This window comes from Equus caballus, chromosome 11 (assembly GCF_041296265.1).
Source record: "Equus caballus isolate H_3958 breed thoroughbred chromosome 11, TB-T2T, whole genome shotgun sequence".
Lineage (NCBI taxonomy): Eukaryota > Metazoa > Chordata > Mammalia > Perissodactyla > Equidae > Equus > Equus caballus.
Window position 1 is genome coordinate 17,027,825 of NC_091694.1, and position 16,778 is coordinate 17,044,602.

At 34.8% G+C, this 16,778-nt stretch overlaps 1 protein-coding gene across 1 annotated transcript in view; it reads right to left on the bottom strand.

The window, feature by feature from the left end:
- Positions 1–16,778, bottom strand: part of EFCAB3 (EF-hand calcium binding domain 3) — a 498,542-nt gene that overhangs the window by 325,320 nt on the left and 156,444 nt on the right. The window contains exons 37-40 of the mRNA XM_070227127.1: positions 13,766–13,819; positions 10,062–10,166; positions 2,874–2,978; positions 346–450 (exon numbers count right to left, since the gene is read on the bottom strand). Coding sequence (XP_070083228.1) covers positions 346–450; positions 2,874–2,978; positions 10,062–10,166; positions 13,766–13,819 — 369 coding nt within the window. The remainder of the gene's footprint in view (positions 1–345; positions 451–2,873; positions 2,979–10,061; positions 10,167–13,765; positions 13,820–16,778) is intronic.

Sequence of the window (16,778 nt, forward strand, 5' to 3'; positions counted from 1 at the left end):
TAGAAATGTTCTACAGAAATTCAAATATACCAACTCAATATTTGGGTGAGAAAATTGGTCTGAAGATATAAATCTGAACATTTTCAGGATATAGGGATGGTGGGGGTGAAAAGAAGTTTTTCTAGAGCGAGTGTTCAATGAAACAATGAACTGAAGACAGAACTTTATTCTGCTCCCTGGGATTTATAAAATGAAGAAATAGGACTTTTACATGAGGAATTAATTCTTTCTTAAGATCTATAAAATATCTTTTGGGTACCAATGTCACTAGTTGTAGAAATTATCATATTCATGTTCACAAGCGCAAACTTTCTTCAAAGGCACAGTCATTTCTAAAATACTCACCAGCAAGTAGCAGGTTTTCTGTCAGTTTTTCCTGTTCCTTTTCTGTGAGCTTAATTCTCATTTCTCCCAGAATGCTGTCCAAATTACTCACACTAATGTTCCCTCCTTAGAAAAGCAAAAGAGATGAATAATGACCAAAATGGAATGTTTCCAAAATATTAAAAATATATTCATTTCTGTGTATTATTAATTTAATTAGACTGTATTGCTGATATGAAAAAAGAGGAAATATAATTCACATCTTTGAAGTATCATTTCACATTTTTAATGGGACTATGAGACTAATTTGACTCTTCTAATTGTTCAGAAAAATTCAATACGATGGATAAAACTAGAACCTATTTCCTTTTACCTTAGCTAGGGGACAACCTGAGATAGCAAAATGTGCCTAAGGTAGTTTAGCACCTAAAACTGCAGCCCACAGAGCTCACTCTTCCAAACAATAATGAGGAGTCATTCTCATTTGCTTGAACTCCCAGATCATTTCTGCTGAGTAGTTGCTAATGCTTCACCTCAATGTTCGCTACATATACCTAGATTTGACTTTTAAAATATTTTCATCTCGGGGGCTGGCCCCGTGGCCGGGTGGTTAAGTTCGCGCGCTCCGCTGCAGGCGACCCAGTGTTTCGTTGGTTCGAATCCTGGGCGTGGACATGGCACTGCTCATCAAACCACGCTGAGGCAGCGTCCCACATGCCACAACTAGAAGGACCCACAACGAAGAATAGACAAATATGCACTGGGGGGCTTTGGGGAGAAAAAGGAAAAAAAATTAAATCTTTAAAAAAAAAAAATTTTCATCTTATTTCCACTCTCCTTGTCCCCAATTTGTTTTCTTTTCTGTGACTCTTCCCTGTCCTTTTGAGGTCTTTGGAAACCTCAACATTGCTTGTGATTCATAGTGAAAGAAGTTGCTGAGGGGCCGGCCCAGTGGTGCAGTGATTAAGTGCGTACTTCCGCTTTGGCGGCCTGGGGTCCGCCAGTTTGGATCCCAGGTGCGGACATGGCACTGCTCATCAAGCCATGCTGTAGCAGGCGTCCACATATAAAGTAGAGGAAGATGGGCACAGATGTTAGCTCAGGGCTAGTCGTCCCCAGCAAAAAAAAAAAAAAAAAAAAGTTGCTGATATAACAAACAATATTTTAAGTTTTTAAGACAGCGTTTATTTCTATCTAGAGCTGTCTTCTGTGCATTTTTTAAATGTCTTCTTAGTGCCAAATTAGTAGCTTTAGAGATTCTTTTCATCACTTCATAAGTCGAAGACCTCCTGAGTGGCTAAATGCTATACTAAGCGTCCAGTTCTTAATTTTCAAGTTCTTTCTCAGACTTTTAAGTTCCTTTTTTGTGAGAGTCAACCTCATGTTTTCCAGAACAGTGTATAATTTATTGATATCAATCATCTGCTCACCTTTAGGAAATTGAGAGGAATAAAGCCAAATTTTAGTGACTCTTACATGTGACCAAAACTATTAATTCCTGTATAATACAGTTATAAGTTTTAGCACAAAGACCATGGCTAAATATGGTCTGTTCAAATGTTTAAAGATGTTCAGTGATAGAGTTAGGATCAAGTCCCTTCCCTTGACCACTCCACACAGCAGAAAGTTTTAAAGGAAAGCGAGGAACTGCTGAGTGAAATACAGCAGTGGGGATAATAAATTTCCTACTTCTATCCAGTAAGTATGCTTTTGTGTTGATGACATCTAGATAAATTTTTCTTTTTCTGAGTAAATTTCCTTAGCAATTACTAATTTTTTATTAATCACTCTTCAGACTAGACTTTATTTTCTTCTTTGCTATAAATTGCAAATTTTCAATAAATTATTAAACTTCTCCCCTAAGATATAACATAGATTATCTGCAAAAGTACAGATGGATTATAAGAAGTATAAACATGCCATCAGAATGGTTGAAGGATGGCAGGTATCAAAATTTACTATCTTCTGTCTTTTGCTCATCTTTAAAGGTCTTCATACCATCCATCACCCTACTATGATAGATCTATCAGCTTTAAGAAAGATACAAATCAAAATCTCACCAAGGTGATATAAAGATTCATTAAGGCAGTATAGAAGGCATCATTTCACAAAGTCAGACTTTATACTTCCATACAAAGTACAAATTTACTCTCAATAATTTTTTTAAAAATATGAAATGGAGAAAATTCCTAATAAGCTGGCAGTTTAGGCAGTTATTGCTGGGACTCCAGCATGCAGAACCACCTCTCACCACCACCATCTCCCATTTATTCTTTGTAATTTCTCATTTATTTCCACTTTAATACTTTTCAATGCCTTCCTTTTTCTCTTTTTAAAGTTTAGGACTCACAATGGATTCAACAATAATAGCCAGCATTTCTCATCCATGGTCACAGGATTTCTGACTATAGTCAACTGATTCCCAAACTAAAAATGAGGTGACACAGTATTTCTTCTTGAGATAAAACAGTAACACCTTTTAAATGTTTTTTTGAACATTCTTTCTTTTTCACTTAGATAGGAAATAGCATTGTTATAGAAATTATTACCATCAGTTGGCAGATTGTTCACCAACTCCCAGTGTTTCTCATCTTTGAGTTCTATTCCCATGTTTCCTGGAACTTTTTTCATGTTATTGAAAACAACCTCTCCTCCTTTAAAGCAAAAGAAATAGAGAGTTCCGGCATTATTGTGAATGACGTCATGATTACATAGAATTTTTTTAAAAAAGTCTTTGCAGCATTTACATCCACCTGCTGGGCGAACAGAGACCTGACCTAACAAATAGGCCATTGTGCCTTCAGACAGACTTTCTTGTTAACACTAGTATAATCTCTGAATGACGGTCAAGGCAACAGAACATGGAATTATGAGTATAAACTTTGTAGTAAATTAGGATAATATAGATTGCTGATATAAATAGTCTTATCAGCAGATACTTGCTTTATTTTGACCTCTAACTGCATCAAAACTTTCCTTCACCATTTACTGTGTTAACTAGAATTTAGCTTTCCTACCATAAGATATGCTAATTATTGGGCAAAGATTCTAGATAGTAACTTTGGAAACCACAAAGAGTACTGAAATTTCATTGCTAAAATTTTGATAATACACTATCTAACTCTAAGCATTTACACGTAAACATTTTTTAAAGAAGTGTGGGGATAGCAGTTTTTTTAAAAAAGTGTATACAATCATGATGTGGAAAGAGCATTAAATTATAAGTTAACAAAAAGAATTCGGTTCTTAGATTTCTAGTAGCATCTTACTCTTAGGTGTTACTCTGAGATGTTACCTGTAACAGCTTTTACTCCATTCATTAAGATACTGACATCAACCTTCCCATTAGCTATAATAAAAGACTTAGTTGAGATCCAAAAAAAATACAGCTTTAGAGTAAAAACATAAAGTACTTATACTGTGAAAAAACTCCAGGCAGAGTCCATTATTTCCCTTATTTTATTTGAATACATTTCCAATTCATAATTTCAGGCTTTATGGGATTCAATCTATATTAGCAAAATGGACTCTGAGTCTAGGAAAAATATTTTGTGATGCTACATTACTTCATAAACTCAATCATTTTTTTCTCTGGAAACTCACTTCTAGCAGGGACACAAAATTCACGCAGGTACCAACAGTAAAAAAACGTAAAGACCATTATTCTCACTACATGTCTTTTACTAATACACTTTCTCCTATTCTTTTAACCACTGTGTCCGTTTCAGAATGGTTGATGACTAATTATTACTCTGCCATTGCAGCAATTATTAGTTCCTTATTACTTAACAAAATTATCATTTTTTTCTTACTCTTTTCTACTAATTTCAGTTCATCTCTTGATTCATCTTTCCACATTCAAATTCTCTATTCACTTATTAATTCATACATAAAGTGAGACAGATATAAAGCCTCATAATAAAGTGTGCTAAGTGCGATGATTGAGACAACCTTCTAAGGATATAAAATAACAGAGAGAGATAACTAATGCTATAGTTACACTAGAGACCTATAGAGGTAGAAGGAGGAGGTGTAGACAGGGCTTCAAAAAGTGCTTTGTAGAAGGTGCCTTAAAGGATGTATCAGGTTATACAGTTCATATGTGCACGCCCACGTGGCAGAGTTTGGGAGGTGGAAGACAGTATTCCACTTGGATGTAACAATGTAAATATAACAGTATAAGCACTAAATGAGTAACATGATATACGTGATCCCTCACACACCATGAGGCTCAGACTGTATTATTATGAATACTCTGAGTTTAACACAAAGATTCATCCTACTTTTTATTTCTCAAAAGAAATTATAAGGATCCCTAACTTAGAAATTCAGCAGGTGATTTCCAGTTTAGCCTTTATTATATGGACCCATTTGAAGGTGATAGCAATGATGATGAAACACTTTGAGAAACAGTGGGAATATAAAGAGAATTAAGCAACAAAACTATATCTTCTATATGAATTAAACTCATAATCCAGTTATAATATAAAATTAAAAACTTCAACACAAAGTGATAAATGCAACACAATATGATGACCTGAGAAGTTCATAGAAACTTCCTGGAGAATGGACTCTCTTGCATGTTGAAAAATGAATAGGTATTGTCCAGGTAAAGTGGCAGAGCTATGGATTTTCTGGCTAGAGGGGACAGCATAAAAATAAATGGCATCAGAAAAAAACACGTCTTCTGCTTGCTGAAAAGTATAAATGGGTTGAGGTTGCTAGTATATAAACTGCAAAGCAAGGCATGATAAAATATGTTATAGATATAAGTCATTTTTGTGGATTTCTAGCCCCTGAGTCCCCATCTAATTTGGAGAAATTCCTTGTCTTATAAGTCACGATGAGAGGCAGAGCCAATGGCCACTAAAGAAATAAAAAATGCCAGATACTTTCTCTGCCTCCCTTGTGTCTATCATCTAAATTAAATCAGACAGGATTGGTTTCTGTTGTTTGAAACCAAGAATTCATATTGATAAAGGTTGGAAAGGCAGAAGTAGTAGGATCATGGAAGACCTTTTATGCCATATTTAATACTATGGCCTTTCCGGAAAGAATGGCAAGACACTGAAGGTGTTAGGCTAGAAAGTGATATGGGCAGAATTTTGCATTAAAAACACCAGTCATAAATGCCAAGTATCTGAAATGTTGGTAGCAGCACATACAGAGATTTAAAAGTAGGACTTGTAGATTTAAGCTATGTCAGTTGAGTGAAGGATGTCTAGATGAATGGTGGTCCCTCAAACTGAGATTAAGAATATGGATACTAGAGCTAGTTAATAATTAATTGATAATTAGACATATTGATTTTTTCTCTACACTAAACCTTTATTTGGAGATAGTTGTAGATTCACATGCAACTGTAAGATATAATGCAGACAGAGATCTTCTGTATCCATGTCCCAGTTTCATCCAGTAGCAGTATTTTACAAAACTATAGTACAATATCATAACCAAGATATAGCACAGTTCCATCATCAAAAGGATCCCTCATATTGCCCTTTTATAGTCACATCTCCTTTACACCCTATACATCCTAGTCCCTAGCCCCTGGCAAGGCCATGCCGTTGGCCCCTATTTCATTCTTTTCTTACGGCTGAATAATATTCCATTGTATAGATAGACCACATTTTGTTTGTTCACTAATCTGCTGACAGACAATTGGGTTATTTCTTCTTTTTGGCTATTGTGAATAACGCTGCAATGAATAATGGTGTACAAGTACAGTCATGCATTGCATAACACCGTTTCAGTCAATGACAGATGCATATATGATGTTAGTCCCATACGATTAGTATCACATAGCCTAGGTGTGTAGTAGGTTATACTATCTAGGTTTGTGTGCGTTTATTCTATGATTGCACAAGAACAAAACTGCATAACGACATATTTCCCAGAGCATATCCCCATTGTTAAGCAACGCATGACTGTATGAGTCCTTACTTTCAATTCTTTTGGGTATATGCCTAGGAGTTTAATTGCTGGATCATGTGGTAATTCAATGTTTAGCTTTTGGGGGAACTGCCGAAGTGTTTTCCACAGCCATGGCAACATTTTACATTTCCACCAGCATTGTATGAGGGTCCAATTTTTTCGCAACCTGGCCAATACTTGTTTTCTGTCTGTGTTTTATTATAGCCATCCTACTATGTGTGAAGTGGTATCTTATTGTTTTGATATGCATTTGGAAATGACTAATGATACTGAGCATATTTTCATTAGTCATTTACATATTTTCTTTGTAAAAATGCCTATTCAAGCAGTCATCCATTTTTAAATTGGGTTGTTTATCTTTTAGTTTTTGAGTTGTAGGAGTTCTGATATATGATTTGCAAAAATTTTCTCCTTTTCTGTAGGTTGTCTTTTCACTTTCTTGGTAATATCCCTTGCTGCACTAAAGTTTTATTTATTAGCCATCATATATATTTTTATTTTATTACAAAATATTTTAAACTTTGGGCAGGTAAAATTGTGACAGAAAACTAACTTCATACCAAAAATATACTTTCAATTACCTTATCAAGAAAATAAAAGCAATTTTCACTTACTTGCTTTTTCTAGAAGTTAATGTGATAAAAATTTAATATTGAGTATGACAGACATGTAATTAGGTACACATATAAAAGGAACATATATTGAAAGTTCAGAAACAAAAGTAAAAGTAAATAGCAATGATAAAATTTTGAAAAAATAATTCATATTTTAGTAGTGGAAAATATGATTATTAATTATATATAATATATATTTATATGTAAATATATATATATATACACACAGTTATACATGATAGAAAGCCATCTCTTTAAAATGGCACAAAACACAGGACCAGTAAAGGATAATTTTTATGGCATGTAATACTATAGTTCTAGAGCACTTAGTTGCTTAACTGAAGGATATAAAACACTTAGGTTTGTAATATAATAAAAGGTATGCAGTATTAGTCAAGAAAGATTGTCTTCCTCAACTCACATTAACCTGTAATAATCCTACCAAAGGCTGTACAGGAAATTTCACAAAAAGAAATATTAAACAATTATTGTGTCTACTCCATGCTGACTAAGCAGCCAAAAATGGGCTTCAAAGAAAACATGGTAGGACATTAAACATTTTTGATACTTTTTTTATACTAAAAATCACTTCTTCTATAAAAACACTGTGCATTTAACCATGACTGGCAATCTCAGCACAAGAAAAATTTTGGCAAAACAGAAGGAGTCAGTTTCTGCTCATCTTATTTTCATGAATATTTCAGGAGATAGGAATATATATAAAGGAAATGTTGATGCTCAATTCACTTACAACTTATCTTACCAGCAATGTTATTAGATTTTTGAAAATTCCTGTTTAAATCTCTCTGTAAGAAAATAAAAGGTAACATTTCCATTTGTATTATGCTACATTCCTCAATTCAGCAAAAAAATACACTTTGGGGAACAAGAAAAGATTGTATAAAAGTTAGGGGCAACCTGAAAAGCTCTTGGTGAAAAACAGTTAAGTGCTCTAGGGTAATAGAAAAATATGTGCAGACTTAATTACAAATATTTACATTTCAAAACAGAATCATGAGCCACCTATTCAGCTCCTTGGTACCAATTGATATTCTCTGTTTAGTGAGACATTGTTCTCATACCTTCCTTTTATTTTAGACATGGTTTTCTTTAGTTCTTTAAAGATATTGAAAACAGCTGATTTAAGTTCTTTGTCTAGTAAGTCCAAGGTCTGTGCTTCCTCAGGGACAGTTCCTATTGATTGCTTTTTTAACTGTGTATGGGCCTACTTTCTTATTTGTTTGCAGGCTTCATAATTTTTTTGTTACAAACTGGACATTTTAAATAATGTGGCATTTCTGGAATTTAGGTTTCCTCCATCCCCAGGGTTTGTTGTAGTTCTTGTTGGTTAATTGTTTAGTGACTTTTTAAAACTAATTCTTTGAAGTCTGTATTCTTTGCTGTATGTGCCCAGTTATCCTAGTGGTCAGTTAACAATTAGACAGTGATTTCCTTAAATGCCTGGGACCAATAAGTCTCCCAGTCCTTGTTCAGGAGCTCTGTGTGCATGTTTGGGGACGCCTTCAACATTCACCGATGATTGACAACTCTGCCTTAGCTTTCACTTTCTGCTTGCAAAGACCCTTAAAGTCAGCCAGAGGTAAGAGTACGTGACTTTCTTGGGTCTTTCTTGACATGCATAAAGCCCTAGGCCTGCATATGGCCTTCTAGATTCTGAGGACTATGTCAGAGCTTTACAAAGTCTGTATACACATCTCATTCTCAAGCTTTTGGGCTTTGCGGTTGGTGTGTTGTTTGCTCTAGTCATTATCTACCACCTCAGGCAGCTGTGATGTTAAAGAATTGCCTCTTATTGTTTTTGACAAATGACCCCAGGGAAAGGCTTTTTAGTATTGTGACAGCTCCAAATCAGGTGAAATACAGAGAGCTTTGTAAGTGGGGTTTTCCAAAGAACCACCACCAAACAGACGAAATAATGACAATTCTCAGGGAATAAGGCTTTGAAAGAGCTCCAGTTCCTCTTTGTTCCCTCCAGTGGCTGCCAGGGTACTCGTTTTCACTGCAAACACAGGCTGTTATTTTTCAAGATTATTATGGAGCTGAGGGCAGAGAATGAGAATAGTGCAAATTAAAACACACAAAGCTCACTGTTCTTACTGAGATTAACTCATTTTTTTCTTTTTTTGTAATAAATGCTCCCCAGATTGCAGCAAACCTTTGGTTAATTTGCAGTTCTGAAAATGATAATTCTGACAATTTTTGCCAGTTTTCTCATTGTTTTCATGGAGAAGAGAATTTTTTTGGTGGTTCTTACTCTGCCATTTTCTCTGACATTCCCAGGTGAGTCTCTGAAGCTAAAAATTACCTTACATGGCAATTACTGATAGCTTCATTTAATGATTTTTACCTGATATCCCAGTGAAATTTAAAAGCATAAAGAATATAAGCAAATAAAAAATTACATGTTTTTCATTGGTTCACAACAGTACTGGAAAATGAAGGAATAATGTAATAAAGATTTCTTTTGGAAAAATACTTACCCTATTAGAAGGGTATGCAACCCATGGCAAGGATATAACCAAATGGCATATGAGGCATATGAAAAAGCATATTTACATGTAAGAGGTATTGTTCAGTAAAATATTCCTAGGCTATACTGCTTGATCTCATTGGACTGTGCTCAGCTTAACGTATTCTATTTTAGTTTATTTAAAGTGGAGATTACTTTGTGATTCATCACACTTCAATTCGAATTAACATTTTCTTTAAGACCTACAATTCTGACCTTGAATCAGGAAATGTGGTCCAAGGATATGGTGATCCATAACTATATATAAATAGGAAAAATGTCATACATGTTGGCTGAAACCCTGGTAGACCTTGTTCCTGTGAAAACTACTGACCTAACTGAGGCCCTGGCAAAATTCTCAGCTTCTACTAGAACACTAAGAATTGCGATATACTAGGCATTAAGCTCTTTAGGTCAAGGACTATGTCTATTTTTACTCACCATTGCATCTCTAGTACTTAGCAGAAGACCTGATATATAGTGGTCAGTAAATATTTGTTGAATGAATGAATAAATGGTGAAAAAAGTACCAACTTTAGATTAATATATTAAGAGAAAAAAATCATATGTATATAAGAGAAAAAGTCAAATATGTACTACCAAAAATATCAGTCTCAAATTCAAAATTCTCATGAGGGCACAATATCTAAGTCACTTACCATCAACTGGTAGATTTAGGGTTAGATCATTAACATCCTCAGCTGTAAGTTTGATTGCCATGTTTCCAAGAATAGTGTCAAGGTTGTGAACATCAACTTGCAACCCTACAAAAAAGAAAGACATGAGGAAATTGAAATAAAAGTCAAAATATAATAAATATCAATTCCTATGTATCATGGTTATCAATTTCATCACAAAAAGAGGTCAAGGACATTTAAGTCTTTAAAGAGGGTCATTAATGGACTAAAATTGTCTTGTTCCGCATTTCACAAGTAACCCACAATCATAAATTCTGTCTCTTCTCTAGGAAAGTTTATTAAAATTCATATCAATATGACCAATGTAAATAAACCAAAACTACAAACATTCTGCCAAGATAAAATAATTTAAATTATACTGGACCCATATGTTGGAGAGTAGCAGAATTCCTTATCAAATGATTAGGAAATAAGATAATAGGAAATAAATTGAGAGTTATTTGTTAATTCATCATCCATATTACCTTTGAAAGGTTTCAAACCAGCTAAGATTTCACTATGGTATACCTTCCCATTACCTAAAGATAAGACAAAATTCAACTCACAGAGAAAGAGAAAAGGAATTCATAAAACAGTTTGTTTCATAAAGAAGCACTTTTCTGATCTGCCTTATAGATTAGGAATATCTATTTCCATAAAAATATAGAAGCTAGGTCAAAATCTTTTCACCCTTGAAGCAACTGTTAGTGACATCCTGTCGTGCTGAAATACATTGTACAGGTGTAACATTTTAAATTGTATTTATGCATTATTCTTTTTCATATTCTCTTTCTTCCATGAAACCTTTCCCTATTCAGCCGTAGAATTTATATTCCTCAGAGGGAGAAGAAGAAAGTATTTCTAATTTTCAAAAGCTACCTTTACAAAGCAAACTTGAAGATCTGACATTTACTTTTATTGTAAAATAAATGGGTTTAGAGGGTTGAAAGGCTAAAGGATGACATAAGGAAGCTCCTTTCCACCTCCTTCCCACATCCTGCTTGACAAGAGGAGGAAGGGAAAGGTCTAGTTTATGGTTAAGAATCTAACTGGGAGGAGAAAGAGAAGTAAAGATATATCTTTTTATCTATCTATTTATCTACCTTTCTATCTTGTCTATCTCTCTCTCTTTATAGAGAAGGAAGATTTAAATGTTCTTGCTGCCTGCTGCCTGCTGTGCCCCCCCCCACTCCCCACCCCCCAGCCACCACTTCCCCTCTCCAAGTGGGGGAACCCCCTCTCATCAAACCTTGAGAGGAGGTAAGACAGAAGAAAAACTCTAGATATGTTGGTGGGATGGGCATAAGGGTGTAAAAAAATCAAGGAGAACTTGAGCTAGGGTTCCTACTTGGGACTCTGTGAGGTTAGAGTGCTCAGAAAGCATGCCATTGACAGCAGAATAGTTATTGTGGCATAATGTGCTAAGGCAGAGAGAGGGCTGGAAATAGGTTGACCCTCTGCCCCCTTTGGCTTTTGTATGATATGGAAGATATTCAGTTACTCCCATGTACTCCCAATGAGTGATGTGGAAGGTATCTCAGAGATGGAGGCCAGTGGGTCTGCCACGGGACACCAAGTCAAAGAGAAAGATGATCCCTAGCAGTGTCTATGGCGTAGACAGCACAGTACGGCAACTGATAGAATACTTGACTCAGACTCAGAGGACCACATCATTAGTGAGTGCTAAGGCTTAGCCAAGTTAGTAAAGGAAGGATCATAGAACCTTGACTTTGCTAAGAAAATAGACCACAAGTTTCTCAAGCAGTGGACTTCAGCAGGAGAGGTCACCAGGATGCTCAGGACTCGTGAAATATGAGACACTATTAAAGAAGTTATCAAGAACCCAGAAGACAACACAAGGTTTGGCTGCCCTCCTCTACACCAGGAGGACACCCAAGCTTTCCCTTATACTCAGATGTCTTTCTGAGGGGAAGTGAGGGAAAGGCTTGGAAAACTGAGAATTTCCCAAAATAAACTGAGTCACCAAAAAGAGACTTTTCATTTTAAACCAGAAGAAACTGGGTTACCTTTAACTGGCCAATTTAAGTCTTGCCCTCTCACCTTCCAACATCCTCCAACCCGCTCATAGCCACAATAGGATGGGGATTGAGAGGGAAATGAGGTCAGTTAGAAAAAATAAAGAACATCACATTTATTGCACACCTCAGTTTGTACTGTGTTAAATTTGATCCTGCTACATACACACACCCATTTCTTTAATGTTTTTTCTTTTTCTGACTACTTTCCTACTTTTTCCTTCTGTTCCTCTCAGACTCATTTCTGTCTTTTCTATATTTAGACTTCAGGCCTATTAGTGATTCCAGAATGCCATTAGATATTGTCTAATCCTGATGGCAAACCCCATGAGTGAATGGTTTGCTAGTATCAATATGCTAAAAACTAAATCACAAAAGTTTTTTCTTTCAAGATAGTTACATCTAGCTAACATTTTTCTCAAAATATTTTATCAATAGGTAAGATCTAGAAATTATCATACATAAGCCTCAAAACAAAACTCCCTTGAAGGGAAATACTTTTCATCAACTGGCAAAGCTTTCAGTAGCTGAAAATTTTCCTTATCTGTGAGCTTAATTGCCATGTTTCACAGAACATTTTGAAAGTCACCAGAGCCAATTTTCTTTCTTTTAAAAAGTTAAGAAAAGAGGGGCTGGCCCCGTGGCCGAGTGGTTAAGTTCGCGCGCTCCACTGCAGGCGGCCCAGTGTTTCGTTAGTTTGAATCCTGGGCGCGGACATGGCACTGCTCATCAGACCACGCTGAGGCAGCGTCCCACATGCCACAACTAGAAGACCCCACAACGAAGAATACACAACTATGTACCGGGGGCTTTGGGGAGAAAAAGGAAAAAATAAAATCTTTAAAAAAAAAAAAAGTTAAGAAAAGATCACAGAAAGACACTTAAGAATTAACAGTTTCAATATAAGAAAAATACTACTCATGCTTATATAGTATCATTCTAATTTAACTATAGATGAGAACAAAGATATGAAACGTCTCCAATTAATTACACAGTCTAAAATAGAGTCATGTTCTGGCAATCATCTTACAATTCTAGGCTAGATCAACATAGCATGTAGTTCACTGAAATTATATTATATATTAGCAACATTGATGATTCTATCAACAGGTAGTATTGTTATTATTTTCTCTTGAATTATGAGGTTGGTTGTCTATAAATATGAGATGAAATACGAAGAAAAAATATACACATTTTATCCTGATATTTACCCTCTAAGCCTCTGGTTCCCTTTTTTAAAAGGAAGATTATAAGAGTATCGACATCATAAATATAGTAAGTTAGTTAATGTACATAAAGCACTTAACACAGTGCCTGGTACACAGAAAGTATCCATTAAATAGTAATCATTACTATTTTTAATTATTATTTTTATTATGAAACTTAGGTTTCACATTTCCAAAGTGTGACAAAGTGAAGCACATTATTGGTAAAACCTCTGCAGAATGGAAGACTTCTATCAAGAAACAGCAGTATAGTTTTATTTTGAAAACACTGACATTCAAAGTCAAAGTAGTTCATTAGAAAAAATATTTTTATTAATTAATAAAGTGGCAGGAGTTACAAGGCAATGGTTACATAATTCAAAATACTGTTGCAAAAATATATCTTTAAAAGCATTATCATCTCAGTTTTACATCAACTTCTTACCTGTAACAGCTTTAGCTTCATTCACTAGTTTATTAAGTTCAACTTGCCTATCAGCTGTAAGAGGAGGTACAAATCACAGAGATGACAATAAGATTCAAAAATACAATATGAAATTCTTAATTGTGAAACACAGCATAAGAAATCAACAATTTCCCACGATTTTTACAATTGTATTTCTATCGTCACTCCCCATACCATAAAAAACATGAAAAAATGAGCACTCTTAAAATAGTACACATGTTCTTTTCCTAAGTACTAAAATGTTAAACTCTATTTACAGCATTAGAATAAAAATTTAAAGATTTAAAAGTATTCTCCAAACCCATCATTTTGATTTGATCTCCTGATCTCTCTAATCTGCTCTCTTTCACTCAGGGAAGGAAAGAAAACTAAATTTAATGAGTGTCTGTCAAGCACATGTTGTGATGGGTGCTTTCATACACCATATCTCAAACTTCTGTAAAGTTATTATGACTTTTTTTCTTTTTTAACAAATAAAGAAATTAGTCTCAGAAAAGTCAAGAAACTTGCCTGAAGTCACAAACTTAGTATAAGATGGAAAACTGGGTCTGTCAGATTCCTAAATCAGCACTTGCTCCTTTCCACCCTATCAACCAGATTGTTGGGGTAGAATTTAAAAGCAGCAGAATCATTTGCACCAATATTCTTAAAACTGACCATGACCACTCCTAGTCCTCAGTGAGCACCTTCCCTAATCTGATACTCCAACCTACAAATTATTTTCCTTTATATTTTTTGCCTATATATTTCTCTTCCCCCTTTAATCCACGTAAGTTTAAGAACAAACATCAAGTTTTACACATTTTACAACTCTCTTCTCCACAGCCTAGCACAGGGTTTTGCATATATTTATTTAGTTCAATAAATATAGAATATTCTAAAATATCATGAAGGTGGTGCTCAGTTCAGTAAAATGAAATTGCTTGTTTTAGGAGTGGGTTCTCTTAACATTTATATCAATTGTTTTCAGGAAACTAAAAAGCTGGAGTCGGCAGAATTTTTAACACTCAGCCACAGGGCCGGCCCCTAAACAAATTTTAAAAGTTAAAATTTGTTTTAGAATTTTGCACAATAGCCTTTCCAAATGAAATGAAAGTGGAATAATTAGGACATTTTTCATTTAAGTGAGTAACATGATGACTTGCTAATCTCATGTCTACTCTTATTCTTTCTATACTCCTACCTACTCCTGCTACCCTACCTGATTTATTTAGAAGCAAATCTCAGACATCATATCACATCATATGTAAACATTTCAAAATGCATTACTAAGATAGAAGGACATTTTAAAACAATGACTACTAAGTCATTATCATGCTAAACTTTTTTAATAATCACTCCTTATATTATCAAATATCCAGTTGGTGTTCCTATTTCCCTGATTGGCTCAAATTTTTTATAGTTTGTTCAAATCATGATCCTAATAAGGTTCATTCTCTACAATTGCAAATATTGTTCCAATTCTTAGGTCCCTTTTAATCTATAGATGCCTTCTCTATCTTATATTTCCTTGCACTTTATTTGTTGAAACACTAGGTTGTTAATTCCATAAAATGTCCCACAATCTGGATTTTGATGATTACATCCTCATGGTATGGTTTAACATGTTCCTTTGTTTCCTATTTTTTTTCTGTAAATTGGTAGTTAGATATAAATGCTTGACCAGATAGAGGTTTGATTTTCTGGAAGAAAATAACTGGTATTCTGTATTTTCATCAGAAAACATATAATGTCTGGGTTTCATTTTTTTCTGATGATAGTAGTGACCACTAATAATTATAGCCTAGATCCATTACATCATTAGTCGAAAAATGCTCATGTTCAATTTCTATTACTCTTTTGTTTGTTTTTATGGAATAAATTTATAAACTTCCACAATTCATCTATTTGGCTACTATGAGTTACATTGTGTATAGAAAATACTTGATTATTTCACTTTATTTGCCAGTTTCAAAGTAATTTGATTTTTAGAATCTTCCAATGATGACTAGTGAGGCTTTTGTTTTGTTTTGTTTTGTTTCTGAGTACCATTAAAAACTCATAGATTTAAACATTTGTGTCACATTACTGCAGTTTTCCCCCTGATGCTCAAATTGTCCTATCTTTAGCTAGAGGGAACCTATTCAAGTCAGTTCCTTTTGATACAAATCTAACAGTGTTTGATAGCTTCATTGCTTTCTGAGATTATAAAATATTCTAGGCTCTTCTTGTACATTTTCATCCCTACTCATGGAAATCAGCCATTTCTCCAAAAGCCCTATTTCCTTTTAGGGGAAAAATGGTATTTAGAGACCACAATCTGGATTTCAGGGACTGTGTTATAATAAAAAATATATTTGGTAATCAGTGGACCAGCTCAACTGTCGGCCAAAGAGCCAGTGCGTACATTAGAAAAGCAGCAGCTGTGAGTAAGTGAGCCAGCAATTGTAGACAGGTCCTATCAGCATAGATTCCAAAGGACAGGCACAGACGCCAGGGATAACAGCAGGCTCAGAATGCACAGCTCCTGACCACCGACCCCAGTGGCAGCAGGCGGCCTCTGTGACCAGATACTATCACTACGTGAAGGCTCAAATCCTTGCTGTGAAATAGTCTGAAGAAATATATTAATACTCCAGATCAGAAGGAGAATCACAAGCACCCAGAAATCCTGAAGGCACAGAAATTTACAGTCTAAATGACAGAAAATTAAAAATAGGTATCATTAAAAAAATTCAGTGACTTACAAGAAAATTCAGATGGATAGTTCAATGAAATCAGCAACAAAATTAATGAACAGAGGGAGTTCTTCATAAAAGAGATTGAAACTATAAAGAAAAAACAATCAGAAATGTTGGAAACGAAATAAATTTGGATGAGATAAAGAAAAATCTGGACTCCCTCAATAATGGAGCTGATATTATGGAGGACAGAATTAGCAATTTGGAGGGCAGAAATATGGAAATGCTTCAGATGGAGGAGAGAGAACTAAGACCAAAAAGAAACGTAGAAA